At 37.9% G+C, this 13,733-nt stretch overlaps 1 protein-coding gene across 1 annotated transcript in view; it reads left to right on the top strand.

The window, feature by feature from the left end:
• Positions 1 to 554: 554 nt before the first annotated feature.
• Positions 555 to 13,733, top strand: part of LOC308040251 (bifunctional heparan sulfate N-deacetylase/N-sulfotransferase 4) — a gene marked incomplete at its 5' end in the record, with an annotated part of 86,901 nt that continues 73,722 nt past the window's right edge. Inside the window, one exon of the mRNA XM_080344156.1 lies at positions 555 to 1,535. Within this exon, the coding sequence (XP_080200282.1) occupies positions 555 to 1,535 (981 nt within the window). The remainder of the gene's footprint in view (positions 1,536 to 13,733) is intronic.

The raw sequence follows: 13,733 nt of genomic DNA, 5'->3' as shown, positions 1-13,733 counted from the left end.
ATTTGTAATATCAATGAAGCCTTTTAGATATGAAATTCACATAAATGAAGAGATACGTGTCCTTAAAAAGTTATGTTTATACTTTATTTTTATACCCTGAGAATATGGGAGAGCTGTTTAATGCAACTTATCTTAATACATCAAGAAAGGAAGTGATACTGAGTGCTCCTTGAACTGTTCATAAACTTCCCTCGTAACTCAGATTACCATTATCCATCACTGTCTTTATTAATGGTTGGTTTTAATTGCTTCATGGATTTTATTTACTCTTCTTTTACTTCTTGTTGCAGATAATGTTAAGAGTCCTCTTCACTGATTATTGGCAGCTGCTGCATTCTGAGAAAACCTCTTTCAATTTAGCTTTCCAGATCCTTTGACTTCCCACTCCAACAGCTTTATAACCTCCCCAACAGCTTCATAAATGCACTGCAATGGTCACATGAACATTTCAGAAGAGGAATCAGCACCTCTGCAATTCCTCATTACTATGGCACTTTAGGAAGAGAGAAACAAAAAAGCAGCAAGAACAACAGGAGCTGGAAGTCCTGCAAAAGATGAATCTAACCGTGAAGCTCCACAGAAGTTTCAGAACACTGGTCATTCTCCTGGCAACCTTCTGCTTAGCAAGTATCATCATTTCTGCCTATTACCTCTACACTGGCTACAAGCAGGAAATGGCACTTGTGGAAACCACCGGAGAGGCAGAGTGTGAAGATCTCAAGTTTCTACCTTACAGGTCCATGGAGCTGAAGACTGCCAAGCCAATTGATCCATCTAAAACTGATCCCACTGTCCTCCTGTTCGTGGAAAGCCAATACTCCCAGCTCGGGCAAGACATCATAGCCATCCTTGAGTCCAGCAGATTTCAATACCACATGGTCATCGCACCAGCCAAGGGGGATATTCCCCCTCTCACAGACAATGGAAGAGGAAAATATACAATTGTTATATATGAGAATATTTTAAAGTATGTATCCATGGACTCATGGAATAGAGAGCTTCTGGAAAAATACTGTGTGGAATACAGTGTTAGCATAATTGGTTTTCATAAAGCCAATGAGAACAGCTCCCCAAGTACAAAACTGAAAGGATTGCCATTACATCTTTACAATAATGTAGCCCTCAAAGACTGTGTGGTAAACCCTCAGTCTCCTCTGCTGCGCATCACCAAAGCACCAAGAGTTGAGAAAGGTCCACTGCCCGGTGAAGACTGGACAGTTTTCCAGTTTAATCATTCCACCTATCAACCTGTGCTTTTAACTGAACTGCAGACCTCCAGACCACCTCCTACGGCATTGCCAAAGGCTGCTCTGTATGCAACCGTTGTCCAAGACTTGGGGCTTCATGATGGCATACAAAGAGTTCTTTTTGGAAACAACCTGGCATTCTGGTTGCACAAACTGATTTTCATAGATGCCATCTCTTTCCTGTCAGGGAATAAGCTCAGACTGTCCTTGGATAGGTACATTCTGGTTGACATAGATGACATCTTTGTTGGGAAGGAGGGAACGAGGATGAACATTGACGATGTGAAGGTAAGGCAAGCATTGGGTAATACCATCCCAGATACATGTATGCGCAAATGAGTATTTTAAAAGAGACAAATTGTGAAAAAGGTGGCAGGTTGCATTTCCTGGTAAAGGCTGGAAGTGTGCAAGTGTAGCTAGCAGATACAGAAACCATAACCTGAGATTACTTTAAAAGTCTATTTACCCACATACATACAGAGATGAATTGATGTACGCGTATATACTTTGATACATAAAGGTGGCCTCACACAATGTATGTAGTGAATGTACTGGCTGCCTCTTTCTTATATAGGTCCTGCTCAAAGGCTTCATCCTGAGTACCCGGGTAGCAGAGGAGACTTATTATACCTCATGCAACGGAGATCTTTCTTAAAATAAAAGGATCTCGGTTCTTGGAACAAGTTTGCTGCCGAGATATCCAAACTTTTAGGTAACAACACAAGTCCTATACTGCATTAATTTGTTTTTACCTATATGCAGCTAGACATACACATGTAGCAGCATGTCTATAAATACCATTTATAGACATTTTGTTTTCTTTCTTCCACTGTTTCTGAGAAGTAGACAGAACAATAGAAGGTATTTGCCTTTTTAAATCTCTCCTATTTATCACTAAATTTAAAAAGAAAAAAAAAAAGAGCGAAGGAAAACAAAAAAAAAGGCCATGAAAATGTTGCAGTCATAGTTTGACTTACAGGAACTAACAGGATAACTTTGATTAGCAGACTAGCAGATAAGTATTTAAAGTTACTAGTGACAGGATGGAAGCAGAACCTACACTTTAGCAAAAGACATAACTATCTGATATGGTGAAAAGCTCCCAGACTATTCTTTGGAGACTCTTTTAAACTTATTTTCATAGTCTATAGTATGCAGGCATGCCATTAGAATTGTTCAGAGTAATTTTCAAAGATGTGTGAAACTTGGGAAAAATAGACAGAACTCAATAGCAAGACAGTTATTTCTTTGCAATTTTCCACATATAGGAATTGTCATATTCAGAGTTACATTGAAATTCTTAAGCATGCAACATCACAGTCTCAAGCCTTTATTCTAGAGGGGTTTTTTTTCCCCCTTGAATACCCCAATGCTTTCATAAGCAAGCCTTTTGTTTTTAAACACAGATTTCTATTTTGTTCCTTAATGCTTATTTCCGTTTCTACAACTTCTATAATGATCTGGATGAGAAAGCAGATGAATAAGAGAGAGATTGAAATACCAAGCAAAAGCAGCAGTTTCATATACAATTAAAACAATTTTGCACATCAGAAATGTTCAAGTAATTCTATTATATTAGCCAAACCAAGTGTACAAATGCTCATCAGGACTGTTTTCTAGCACCAAGCACTCCAAGTGTCTGGCATCTTGAGATCTGAACACTGTGCACAAGCTCAATGATCAAGTGCTTGCTCTCTCTCCGGAAATATATAGTAAAATGCTCCAAGAAAAGGCTTGTATACAAGAGGAAATTAACTGAAAAGCCATTTGTGGAACAAGTTTTTCAACAATAGCTTTCCACTCACAGATTTTTTAGTGTCTTTTTCTGATGTGGTTTGCTCTGCTAAGGAAGTTTATTATTCTACATTGGTTTGAAAGCCCCTGTTACTCTAATAAGAGTGCCCACACAGAGTCACTTGGAAATTCAAATTGTACTTTTGACTCGATAATCTCACTAGGCAGAAAAAAAGCCAAGTCACTTCCTTTACTATCCAGAAATTAGCAACCTTACTAGGCAGACCTTTCCACCTGTGCTTGGCAGAGCAGCCATGCTTCATTCCTCATTATAGGAGACATAGAAGGAAACTCCTGATCCAGGGGCTTGAGTAGGAGCTGGATGGCAGAACCAAAGCTGTTAAAAGCATTCAGCATCACTTTTATATGCTGTCACACATTTACCTATCTGAAAACCAAGCAATCCACACCACTGAATACCTTGAAAATAACAAATGAAAGCTAGGATCCAGAATTTTTTTTTTAATGGTTTTGTTAGAGGTATGTGTGGTGAGTCGTCTTTTTGTATATTATGTTTGAGTTAAGATATGAAGGGAAGCTTTCATTCTTTCTGCATTTCTCCAGTGCTAAATTAGCAGCCCATTTCCATCGCAAAACCACCAGCAGTGCCACTCATGGCATAAATTTCCTCTTCACCTTAAACAAGAAATCATGCCACAAACACTGACCGTGGGAGAAATCCTTTGCAGGCACAAGCTCAGAACCAGCCTTTCCATCAAACACTCTTTTGAGGACAATAAAAAGTTTATCTCCCTTTTAGATTATGTTCATATGTAAAGCCACTCTGCAATTTGACCATCCATTGATACTCTGTACTTAAAGCAGTGCATTTCATTTCAAATCAGTTACCCAGTAAGGATTTGATCCTCAGGGTATTTCACAAACACTACACAAATCAGTCCATTCTTATATACTGGATGTTCCCAGAATACATTAACATTCAAAAAGAGGATGCTTGCTAATGAACATAACACCAAAATCAGAGTGTACTTTGGTTCGTTTACAGTAAAGGATAATTACAGCAAGTTAGAGAACAATCTCCCAAGTCACTTGGGGAAAGAGGCAATTAGGAACCAGTGGGCCAGCCTTCATCCTGTAAGGCTGAGCAGCTTCTTTGTTTGAAAGGCAAAATAACAAAGGGAAACAATATTTAAAAGGCCAATATTTAAGTGATGTCAAATTGGTGCCATGCATTTTGAAGCAGCTGCTGTGACCAGCTGCTCAGAGAGGGTTGTGTTTTCATGGCAGGTGCAATGGTGTTTCCGACACACAGAGGCACCATGAAATTTTGAGGTAGGTTGTGTTTGTCCTGTAGGTGCATTATAAGGATAGACGTGGGAATGGCTCAGATAGCTAACTAAATTAGCACAGGCTCTGTAAGCTGTTCAACAAGAATGTGGCAGAATTTGGACCATTTCCTTTTGTTCCTGAATTTTATATTACATGTATATTTAGCACAAAACAAACAAACCAACCCCCCACAGGCCACATTTATAATGTCATGCAGCTCAAAACACATTTCATCCTGTCCCGTGTAGTGCAACTTTAAAAGAGCAATATGACTAATATTTTTTTGTTGTTGTTATTTATACAGGTTTTTAAAAGCAAAACAAACAAACAAAAAAATCACAACACAATCAAAAAAAAAAACCCAAACCACAAACACAAAACCCCCCACCACATCACCAGGGATTGTAACTAAACAATTTCTCAACACAGTACAATGCACTGCATTATGCCACCTCACTATTTCTCCAGTTCCTTCAGTTCTTTGCATTTTTTAATACAAGCAGCATAGATCACTTTACAGAGTTATACAGGATTCCCAGTTAGGCTCTTCTGAGGTGCCATGCACACCTGCATCCCTTGGGAATGCTTCTATACACATTAGACTACCAGGTGCAAACAAGAACATCACAATGAACAGTTACACACTTTCTAAACCATATTACAAAGAAAAACCAGCCAAACAAACACAAAAAACTCCAAACAACTAAATAACATTACTCTGTTCAACCTCTTCCAGTGACTGAATGTATAATAACTGCCAACCCAAAGGACACACAACTAGACATGAGTCTTCTGATAACAGTATTTGTACGTAAGAGTAATCAAACAAGTAACACAATTCTGTGTAATTACTTCCTGTAACTCAAATGTTTTTATTTCACTCACAAAGCCATTTCTTAATTAGGTGCTTCAGGGATAAGTATATATAGATATAGTTTTATAAAGGGTGGCATCAGCTAGAGAAATAGATATGAGAGAACAGAGTTATTATGGGCTCTGTTTGCCACAAAAGATCTCCTAGTCCCTTGTATTATAGAAGTTGTGCAAGGTCACATCTGCCTAAGTAATTAAACAGGAACTCAGCAGAGCCACAGAAAGCTATTTTCCTGAGCTTTGTGGAGATCTATCTTGAGCCCTGCAAGCCTCTGCAAATGAATTTCTCCCTTTCCCTCCTGCCAATATATTATCTCATTGCTTGATTTTAGAAGGCAAAAGACTCCAGCACTTATCAGTTACTTGGCAGAATTACTGAATTCATGTACTTGTACGTTATATGGTTTCCTGGCCACACAACAAGTCCAAGATCACTGCTGTCAGCAAGAAGAACTGAAAATGTCTGGTTAAACTGTATCTGGGATTAACATACAGAAAACAAAAAAACAAACAAACAAACAAACTTTAATTCTTTCTTCTCACTGAACACAAACAGAACTACATTACTCAAACAGGTAGTAAGAACTTCCTAAACTCTTTCTCTTTTTTATTATTTTGTTGCTATAGTATGAGCTAGTACAATATTTACTCACCCAGAAAAAGCTCAATGCAGCAATCAGGGCTTTTTCAACACCTTCCACAGACACACTTTCTTTTCTGCGAGTTATTGTTAACTCAAAACACACACACAAAAAAATCCCAACCCTGCAAGACCATAGCATATGCTAAGGTTCTTTTTAATAACAAATACATAAACAAAAAAAAATTAGCCTTTCACTTTCTACCCTTTTTTAAATGTAGGGCTTGTACTGTAGCATAGCTTCCCTTCTATAGCCTTCTTCCAGGTGGACCCTCTCAGGAGCCACCTGCTTCCCTCTCTTCCCCCACTCTGCCAGCTGGAGCTGGTAATCAAAGAGAAATTGCTCATCCCAGCAGCATCATATCACAAAGCCCCTTCCTCTAAAAGCCACGCTTCCCTTTTCTGTGTGCCCTCAATTGTTGCCATAAGGGCAGGAGCATCCTTGTGCTTTCTGAGATACCGTAGAATGATGGAGCAGTGCTTGGGAGTGTCCTTTGTGTTACTGCTGACTGCAGTCCCTCCTTTTCCTTGCAGCACCGAACAGCCTGTCTGCATTCTCCACCATTCTTCCACCCTAAGCTTCAGTCCACTTACTTCAGTGGAAATAAGAATTACATTAGTCTCTGACACCTCCTCAGTTCCACAAGTCTGCACATTGTCTTTGACCTTCACCATCATTAACATGCCTTGAACACTTAAAAGGTGTGATTTCTTGCTCATTTTAGTATTTTAAAAACCAGAATTCACTTTGGACTGCATCTTTTCTGATAATTCCAAATTAAAGAGTACTGGCTCAGTGGGAAGCTGAACTCAATAACTGAATCTCTCCAGCATATGCTTTTTCTGATCTTTCTGCAGGTACAATTGCTTTCAGGTGGAATAATTAGAAATGTCTGGGCCACATCATCAGGCGTGGCAGAATGATAGTCAGTATGAAGCTGCGCGTGGGCAAAACTCTCCGTGATGCTGTCTGCAAACCCTCCTCCCTAACCATGCAAAATCTAAATGCTCTTTGAAAGAAGGAATTCAATAAACCGTTGTAGATCAATGCTCATTCCTACTTCAGTTCTGCTGGGCTCTTGTTTTTTGGGGTTGGTGGTGCAGACTCAAGATGGGCATGTGGTTAAGGTACCACTTATTTAACAAAGGACAATAACACATTTCTGCATCCCATCACAGAATTTGACTTGTAGAGTCACAGAAGATACCCAGTTTTCTGTAGAAATTTGTCAGCAGCGGTCAAGACCAGAATTAAGAGTCAGGGAGGATTATAACTCAAGTTTCTGAAGAGTTTCTCTGGGTATCCTGCTCTCCTGTACTCTTACTGTACTCACATGCAGCTTTAGGGAAGATTATGATGGAAGTTACAGCAACCTAATAGCTAAATCTGAATCCAGTTAGATCCAAATGTACTCAGTATCAGCCTCCAAAATCCCCAGTGCTTGCAAAAAAATTTGAAACTCCTGGTGCTACAAATAGGAACTAGAAACAAATATATATATATATATACTTAAAAAAAAATCATCTGTGGCTTTTTCCTTCAGCAGGAGCTGTGAACAGCAATTGCTTCCTTGCTAGTAATGTGAGATACAACAGACTATAGACTTTTTATAATAATAAGCTCCTGCAAGTAAAGTAACCACATCAATAGACAATACAGGGAGAAGCTAAGAACAGAAGCTGTGTGAGCAGAGCAAGTTAGAGGAGGCAGCCAAGTGCTGGCCATTATAGGCTAAGTCTTACTCTTGTCACCTTTTAAATCACTTGAGAGCAGCAGTGAAGGACACAATGAACAGAAATTCTGGTTTTCCCATTTTTGGATGGTCTTAAAGACTTTAAAAATGAATTGTAAAAGCAGCTCAGATACATTATAAGAAAAAATTAATAATCAGACAACCTTTTTAAAATGGGAGTGTCTACTCCATTCTGCTTCAGCAGAGATGACAAATCATTCAATATTTTCCTTGTTCAGTTCTCTTGAATCACCCAGTTCTTTCTGCAATAATTTGAGTGTTGAATACTGCTCAAGTGTCTTGTCAAGACACATCACACAAAATGTTTCATACTTCTACTGTTGGGGTTTTTGGGGTCTTTTTTTTTTCAAAAAAAACCCCTGCTCTTTCATTCAGAATTTCAATACTGATATAATTAAAAAAAAAATCCTTTGCCATCAGCAAAACATTTATTTTTCTCCTTGGCAGCCTTGAGAATTGACCGTTTGTCTGAGTACCCTGCCTAAATTGTAATAGATTTGGGGTTCTCTTATTTTCCAGGTTTCCCAATAAAAATACAGTAGGTCTGGGGAGTGTTTTATACAGTCCCATCAGAAAGCAAATTCTGGTGACTCTAATTTTCTAGCTCTGTCATGACATCAGTTTAGACAATAATGTTCTGCACATTACAAAGCTACCTCTATCACATGGTCTAAGCAAGATTTTCTTCAATGTTTGAACACTCTCTCAGTGTTCTCCTGTTGCAGAGGACATATTGGGTTTTTTTTGTCTGCGCTATTACAAGACTCCAAGCAGTGCAATTTGTTCGTGTTTATAGAAGCACCACAGATTTATTACAAATGGGATTTTTTTTTTACAAGAAAATAACAGTTTGACCTTTCACAAAGGAAGAAAAAAAAATAAATAAAGGTTTTTAGTTCTTGGTCTAATTCAGAAAATATGCATTATCTAGTGCTTGTAGCCTATGCTCAGTATCATTGTCTTGTGACACATTCTTTTGTTTTCACTTCTACTGATTTCCTGGATTTTTATTGATTTCTCAAATACCTTCTCCAAAATAATTCTGAAGTCATAGGTTGTGTCATACTGGAGGATATTTCCAGGGTATATGTGGTATACCACTTAACTCAGCTTAATTTAATTTAATTCAAAACATTTTCATAACATTTAGGGAACCCATAGGAGCCAAAAAATTGACTGCTTTATATCAGCCTCTCAAGAGGGCTACATTAATCTGAGTTTTAAAACAATGCAGATTAGTTTAAAAGGAACGATAACAATTGCTTCTTGTATAGAAAAACAACACTCTATGAAATTATCAAATACCTTCTAGAATGGGTAGCCAACACAGACTTAAAGAGCAGTCATAATTATTGCCTTGAAAGCACTTGATGCAGCAGCGAACACATTACAATAAATGTCATGTATAATGCAGCTACTTTGGTAGAAGTGTAACTTTAAATATGCCTTTGTCATCCAAATTTGAGCAGAAGAAACAACTGAGCAAAAGCTCAATTTAATATCATTAGCATTATTCAAATAATTTTAAAATGCTCAGAAAAAGGGTAGAAGGATGGGCAAGCAGATGAGAGAACAGAGAAGATCTCAAAGAGAAAAGGAGAATTTTGAAACTGAAAATATTTTGTAACAATTAACTGGGCACCTCTGTATCACAATTTATTATGAAAACAACAACTCATTTATTCCTGGTTTCAAGTTCTTAGACATCTATATGTACATACAGATACATACATATACACCCACACAAACTGAAGTTGGTGATCTTCTTTGTCTCTTCTATTAATATGGCCATAAACCCCTTCAGTTAACACTGTTCATTATAACATCTCCACTTGTCTTCTTTCCATAAAGGTAGAACAGTGCAAGGGCAATTAAGTGAAAGTTATGAAACTCCAGCTTATGCAGAGAGCAGAATAAGAGTCTAGCAAGAGCTGCACCTCAAACACTGGGCTCAGTGTCCCTTTCAAGTGCAAACTTGCCTTCTAGTAGATGGACAGTGTCCATTAATTGCCATTCCCAAATGTAAACATCATGTGCCAGCATGTGAAACTTTAAAACTCATAAATCACAAGCAGATTGTGATATGAGATAATAGAATAATCTTCAAGCGAATTCTCCTGCTTCATTTCAGAAAAAAAAAAATGCCATTGGTCAAAATGGAGGATGTGACTATGGCTTCTAGTGGGCTGCATATTCATCTACAGGAAGATGTAGGCTTTCCCCATAGGGCCGGGCACTTTCCATAAGGGTTTCCTTTTCCTTTGGACATATACAGAGCCCAAATATATTTACAGAGACATAAGAACAAATATCTTTCTCACTCCATTATTCAACATGAGTCATGTATTGCTCGGAATAGTTAGAATGAGTCAAATATTGCTTTCAGCAGAGTTTGCTGGGGAATGGTGCTTTGCATACAAACACATTGATTTGTCTACAGAGATTCACTTTGCAGGAAACCGTTTTATTTAGGAAATTTCACATGGCCTGTGTGCATCTACTTTAATAAATAAACAAAAATGAATTATTTCATTGAACATTCAGAATTGTGACAGTTTGATACAGTTATTTCACCACTGAAGGAGTTTTCTGTGCATCAGAGAGTTTATTGGGTTTTTTTTGCAATGATCATAAGAACAAAGAATCAAATTTGATGAGAAAAATATCTTGCCCTTTATGTTTATGTCACCAGGTAATATTCTGTGTCCATGTGGACTGGACAAGCAAAAGAAGACAAAATGTGCAAAACATTCAGGGTTTGCCGTGAAAGTGCTGGCTGCAATAAAATGCTATAATGATGCATTGTGGTTTTCCATCAGATCCTGACCAGTTAGACCTCACGGACTGTCAGTTTTTAACCTATGACCATTGGCATGGCAACTCTCCAGCCCTTTGTGGGGACACAAATCAGAGTTCTCCACCTTGAAACCAAGAGTACCAAAGGCATTATTTGCTAGTGTTTAATGGATCTTTGGTGAAGGTCTGATACCTGCTTTTCATAGCCCTAATGCCATCTCCTGCAAATGTGTGCACATTTGGCAATTTCAGGCATCAAATTGTGTCTATTAGTCTCCTGCTTTATACCAGACCCTGTAGCAATGCAGTATGGATCTGCTTTTCAAAGGATGATGGTAAGAAACTGCAAGTGGTTGGCACTCCAGATGCCTGTCTCCTGGATAAAGCTGACATCTGTACACACCAGCTTAGCGCTGCACCAGCAGCACTGAATGCTGATCCATTCATCTGTATTGTTAAGTTCCAATGCGCTATGGCTTCAGCTGGTTCTAGTGGTTTTTTTGTAATTGTCAAGTTATATAGGAGTCTGAACCAGAAATATGTGGGAGATCGCTTTGTTCTCTACCACCAAATGCCACAGGAACATGTCACTGCCATTGTCTCAGGAGAGGCAGACCATTCTCCATGCTTAGAGAGCAGAGCAGTGCTCACAGCGATAAGGATAAAGCTTTTTTTCAATTTCCTCTGTTGTTTCCATACTAGGGTTGATTGGAAAGATTTGTACCAAGACACAGTACAGTACTGACATTAAAGACACAGTACAGTACTGACATTATTTAGGGTTAGCAGTTTGCAGCACCCATGAAAATTTCCATGCTTGCAGAAGTTATAAAACAGTGAAAATACGGACATTATGCTACTGGGACCTTCCTGAAAAATCTTCCCCTTTCACAGACGCCCCCCAGACTACCCTTGTTTAGGAATTTTATGAGATTGTTTTATTGTTTTTTGCTGTGTGATGCATGCATGCCTGCAAACACCTGGTGGCTGTTAGATGTTAAAGTGTCTCTGATGGGAACCCCCACTTCTTTATATGGGGCACCCCTGATTCCATTTGCAGAGATAGTTGTTTGCTACACTGCTACTTGGAAGCTGACCACCGAGAGGTAAACTCACTGCTTTCAAGCCTTTTTGCTGCCATTACAGATCACTCACTTGCCAGGCCTGGAGAGCTCCCGTTGGTTTACTGCCACACACACTCCGGCAGCAACAAGGTTCTCCAGTAAATCCCACTACTTCATCATTGCCATTATTCCCAGTTCAGCAGTGGGATGCCAACACCAGTTTTAGCTTACCCTTTACTTTCATTTCGTGGCTTTAAGTGTCTTTAAGCCCTACATTTATTAGCACTACTATCTACACGTCCCTTTCATGGTGCCTGTTGTGAATGCACAGTGGTACCCTTTCCCAGGGATTGTACATGGATGTGGCATCACTTTATATTCAACTATATTCATTTTCTGCAGGCAGAAAACACAATTACTACATAAATACAGGTGGCAAGAGGAATAAAACTCCACTCCTTATGGTTCAAATGCACAAGGCAATGTTTCTCCAGAGATTTTCTTAGAGATAAGAAGTAATTTGAAGGTTATTGCCCACAGACCATCATTACCCACAGAGAAGCCTCCACGCATTACATTATTATTGTGGTGGCAACTTCTTATTTTGGAAATATTTTCCTAATGAAGTAATACTTCTTCTTACAATTAAACTTCTATCAATCAGTGCCAGAACAGACAGTGGTCCTAAAATCAAAGGTTTCTAACCGCCTGTGCGATTAATCTGCATAAGACCTTCCAGTATAAATGTCTTTTTGTTTACTAAAATCATATTTCTTTCCCATTCTTTTTTTCCTATTGAATATGACATTAAAAAAAAAAAAACTGGTTCCACAACATATAAAAATCTTCGTGTTTTTTTATTGCTGGAATATATTTCTCCAAATGAACAACACAAGAATTCTTTGGTGTCATGTAAGGCTATTTACTGATTTAAACATGTCATTTAATGTGGGCAAAAATTCTAAAATTATAATAGAGAAATTAAGTACAATAAATTATCATTTCAACAGCTACAATATTTTATACAAAATATTTTATAAAGGTTAAGATTTTTTCTCAATAAATGCCAGAATGGAAAAACAAACAAACAAACATCACCACCACCACACACAAAAACATATGCAAAAAACCCACCCACAAACAACTTTTTTGTCCTTAATCAGACTTAATTTTCAAAATTAACAATAAATAAATAAATAAAATAAGTTATTCACAACTTTCTCCAAACCAGCATATTAGTAAAAACACTCTGGTCCTGAACAGTATTTTTGCACACTGGTATTTGATTTATTCCAACATGCTGCACGTTTTAAAGTTTCCCAATTTAAAACTCCAGCATTAGTATAGCATGTGATAAAAAGCTCCTCCATTTCAAGTTATGGTTGGCACAGAAAGACTGCTAAGGCAATGTGGTGTCCCTCAAATCTGAGAGTTTCTTTAAGAGTGACTTTGCCTGTTTAAAGGCCAGACTTTTCATACCCAGGTCTGTCATCCAGTCCACAGAGCTCACAAGCATTTTTCCGTGGATACCTTAAACTACATATGGATACAGTTTGGGAATAAAGTAGTTTCAACAAGTTTAAATTCCATTTTAAGTTTTAAATTCAATTTAAACAAATTTAAATTAAATAAAGTTGAGAGAAGCTCTATGATTTTCCTAATTTGTTTTTTTTCATCCTAAATCCTGGATTCCTTTAAAAAAAATTTCTCCTTTTTTTGTCCAGAGCAATTAGATCTAGCACAACTAGCAAAGCTTACAATACTCTGTGCCTTTCTGTGGCCACTGAATTTGAATGGTAAAGGCATTATCCCACCTCTGGCTCATTTTAGAAAAACACGAACAGTGACTGGCTGCTTTAACTTTCACTTGAATGAAACTAATGCCTCCTTGTCTCCAAATACACTGTATTAACAAAACATCACTGTACTGATAATCTCTGATAAGATCTTTTACTGAGGAAATAAAGCCACAGAGGTTAGTTCCCTTTCCTTTTTTTGGTCAGTCCCTTCATAAGCACAAATTATAAATACCATTTACCAAGGCCTGACAGTTTCTGTAAGTATCTGTAAGCCTTACTCACTTTTCCACATTTTTGTTCTTTCTTCATGTTACCAGCGCTCTTTTATTCTACTGTTCATTTTTCCACCCAGACAACACTCAAACAGAAGTGGGATCTATGGTGCAATAAACACTCATCTTCTCTAGCATATGACATCGATGCTGTTTTTAACATTTCTGATTGGAGAAGGCTGAAATAGTTATCCAAAAAAGTTT

Source organism: Nesoenas mayeri (genome assembly GCF_963082525.1).
Source record: "Nesoenas mayeri genome assembly, chromosome: 4".
NCBI classification, from domain to species: Eukaryota; Metazoa; Chordata; class Aves; order Columbiformes; family Columbidae; genus Nesoenas; species Nesoenas mayeri.
The sequence above is the reverse complement of the archived record's forward strand: the minus strand, read 5'-3'. Positions and strand labels throughout refer to the sequence as shown.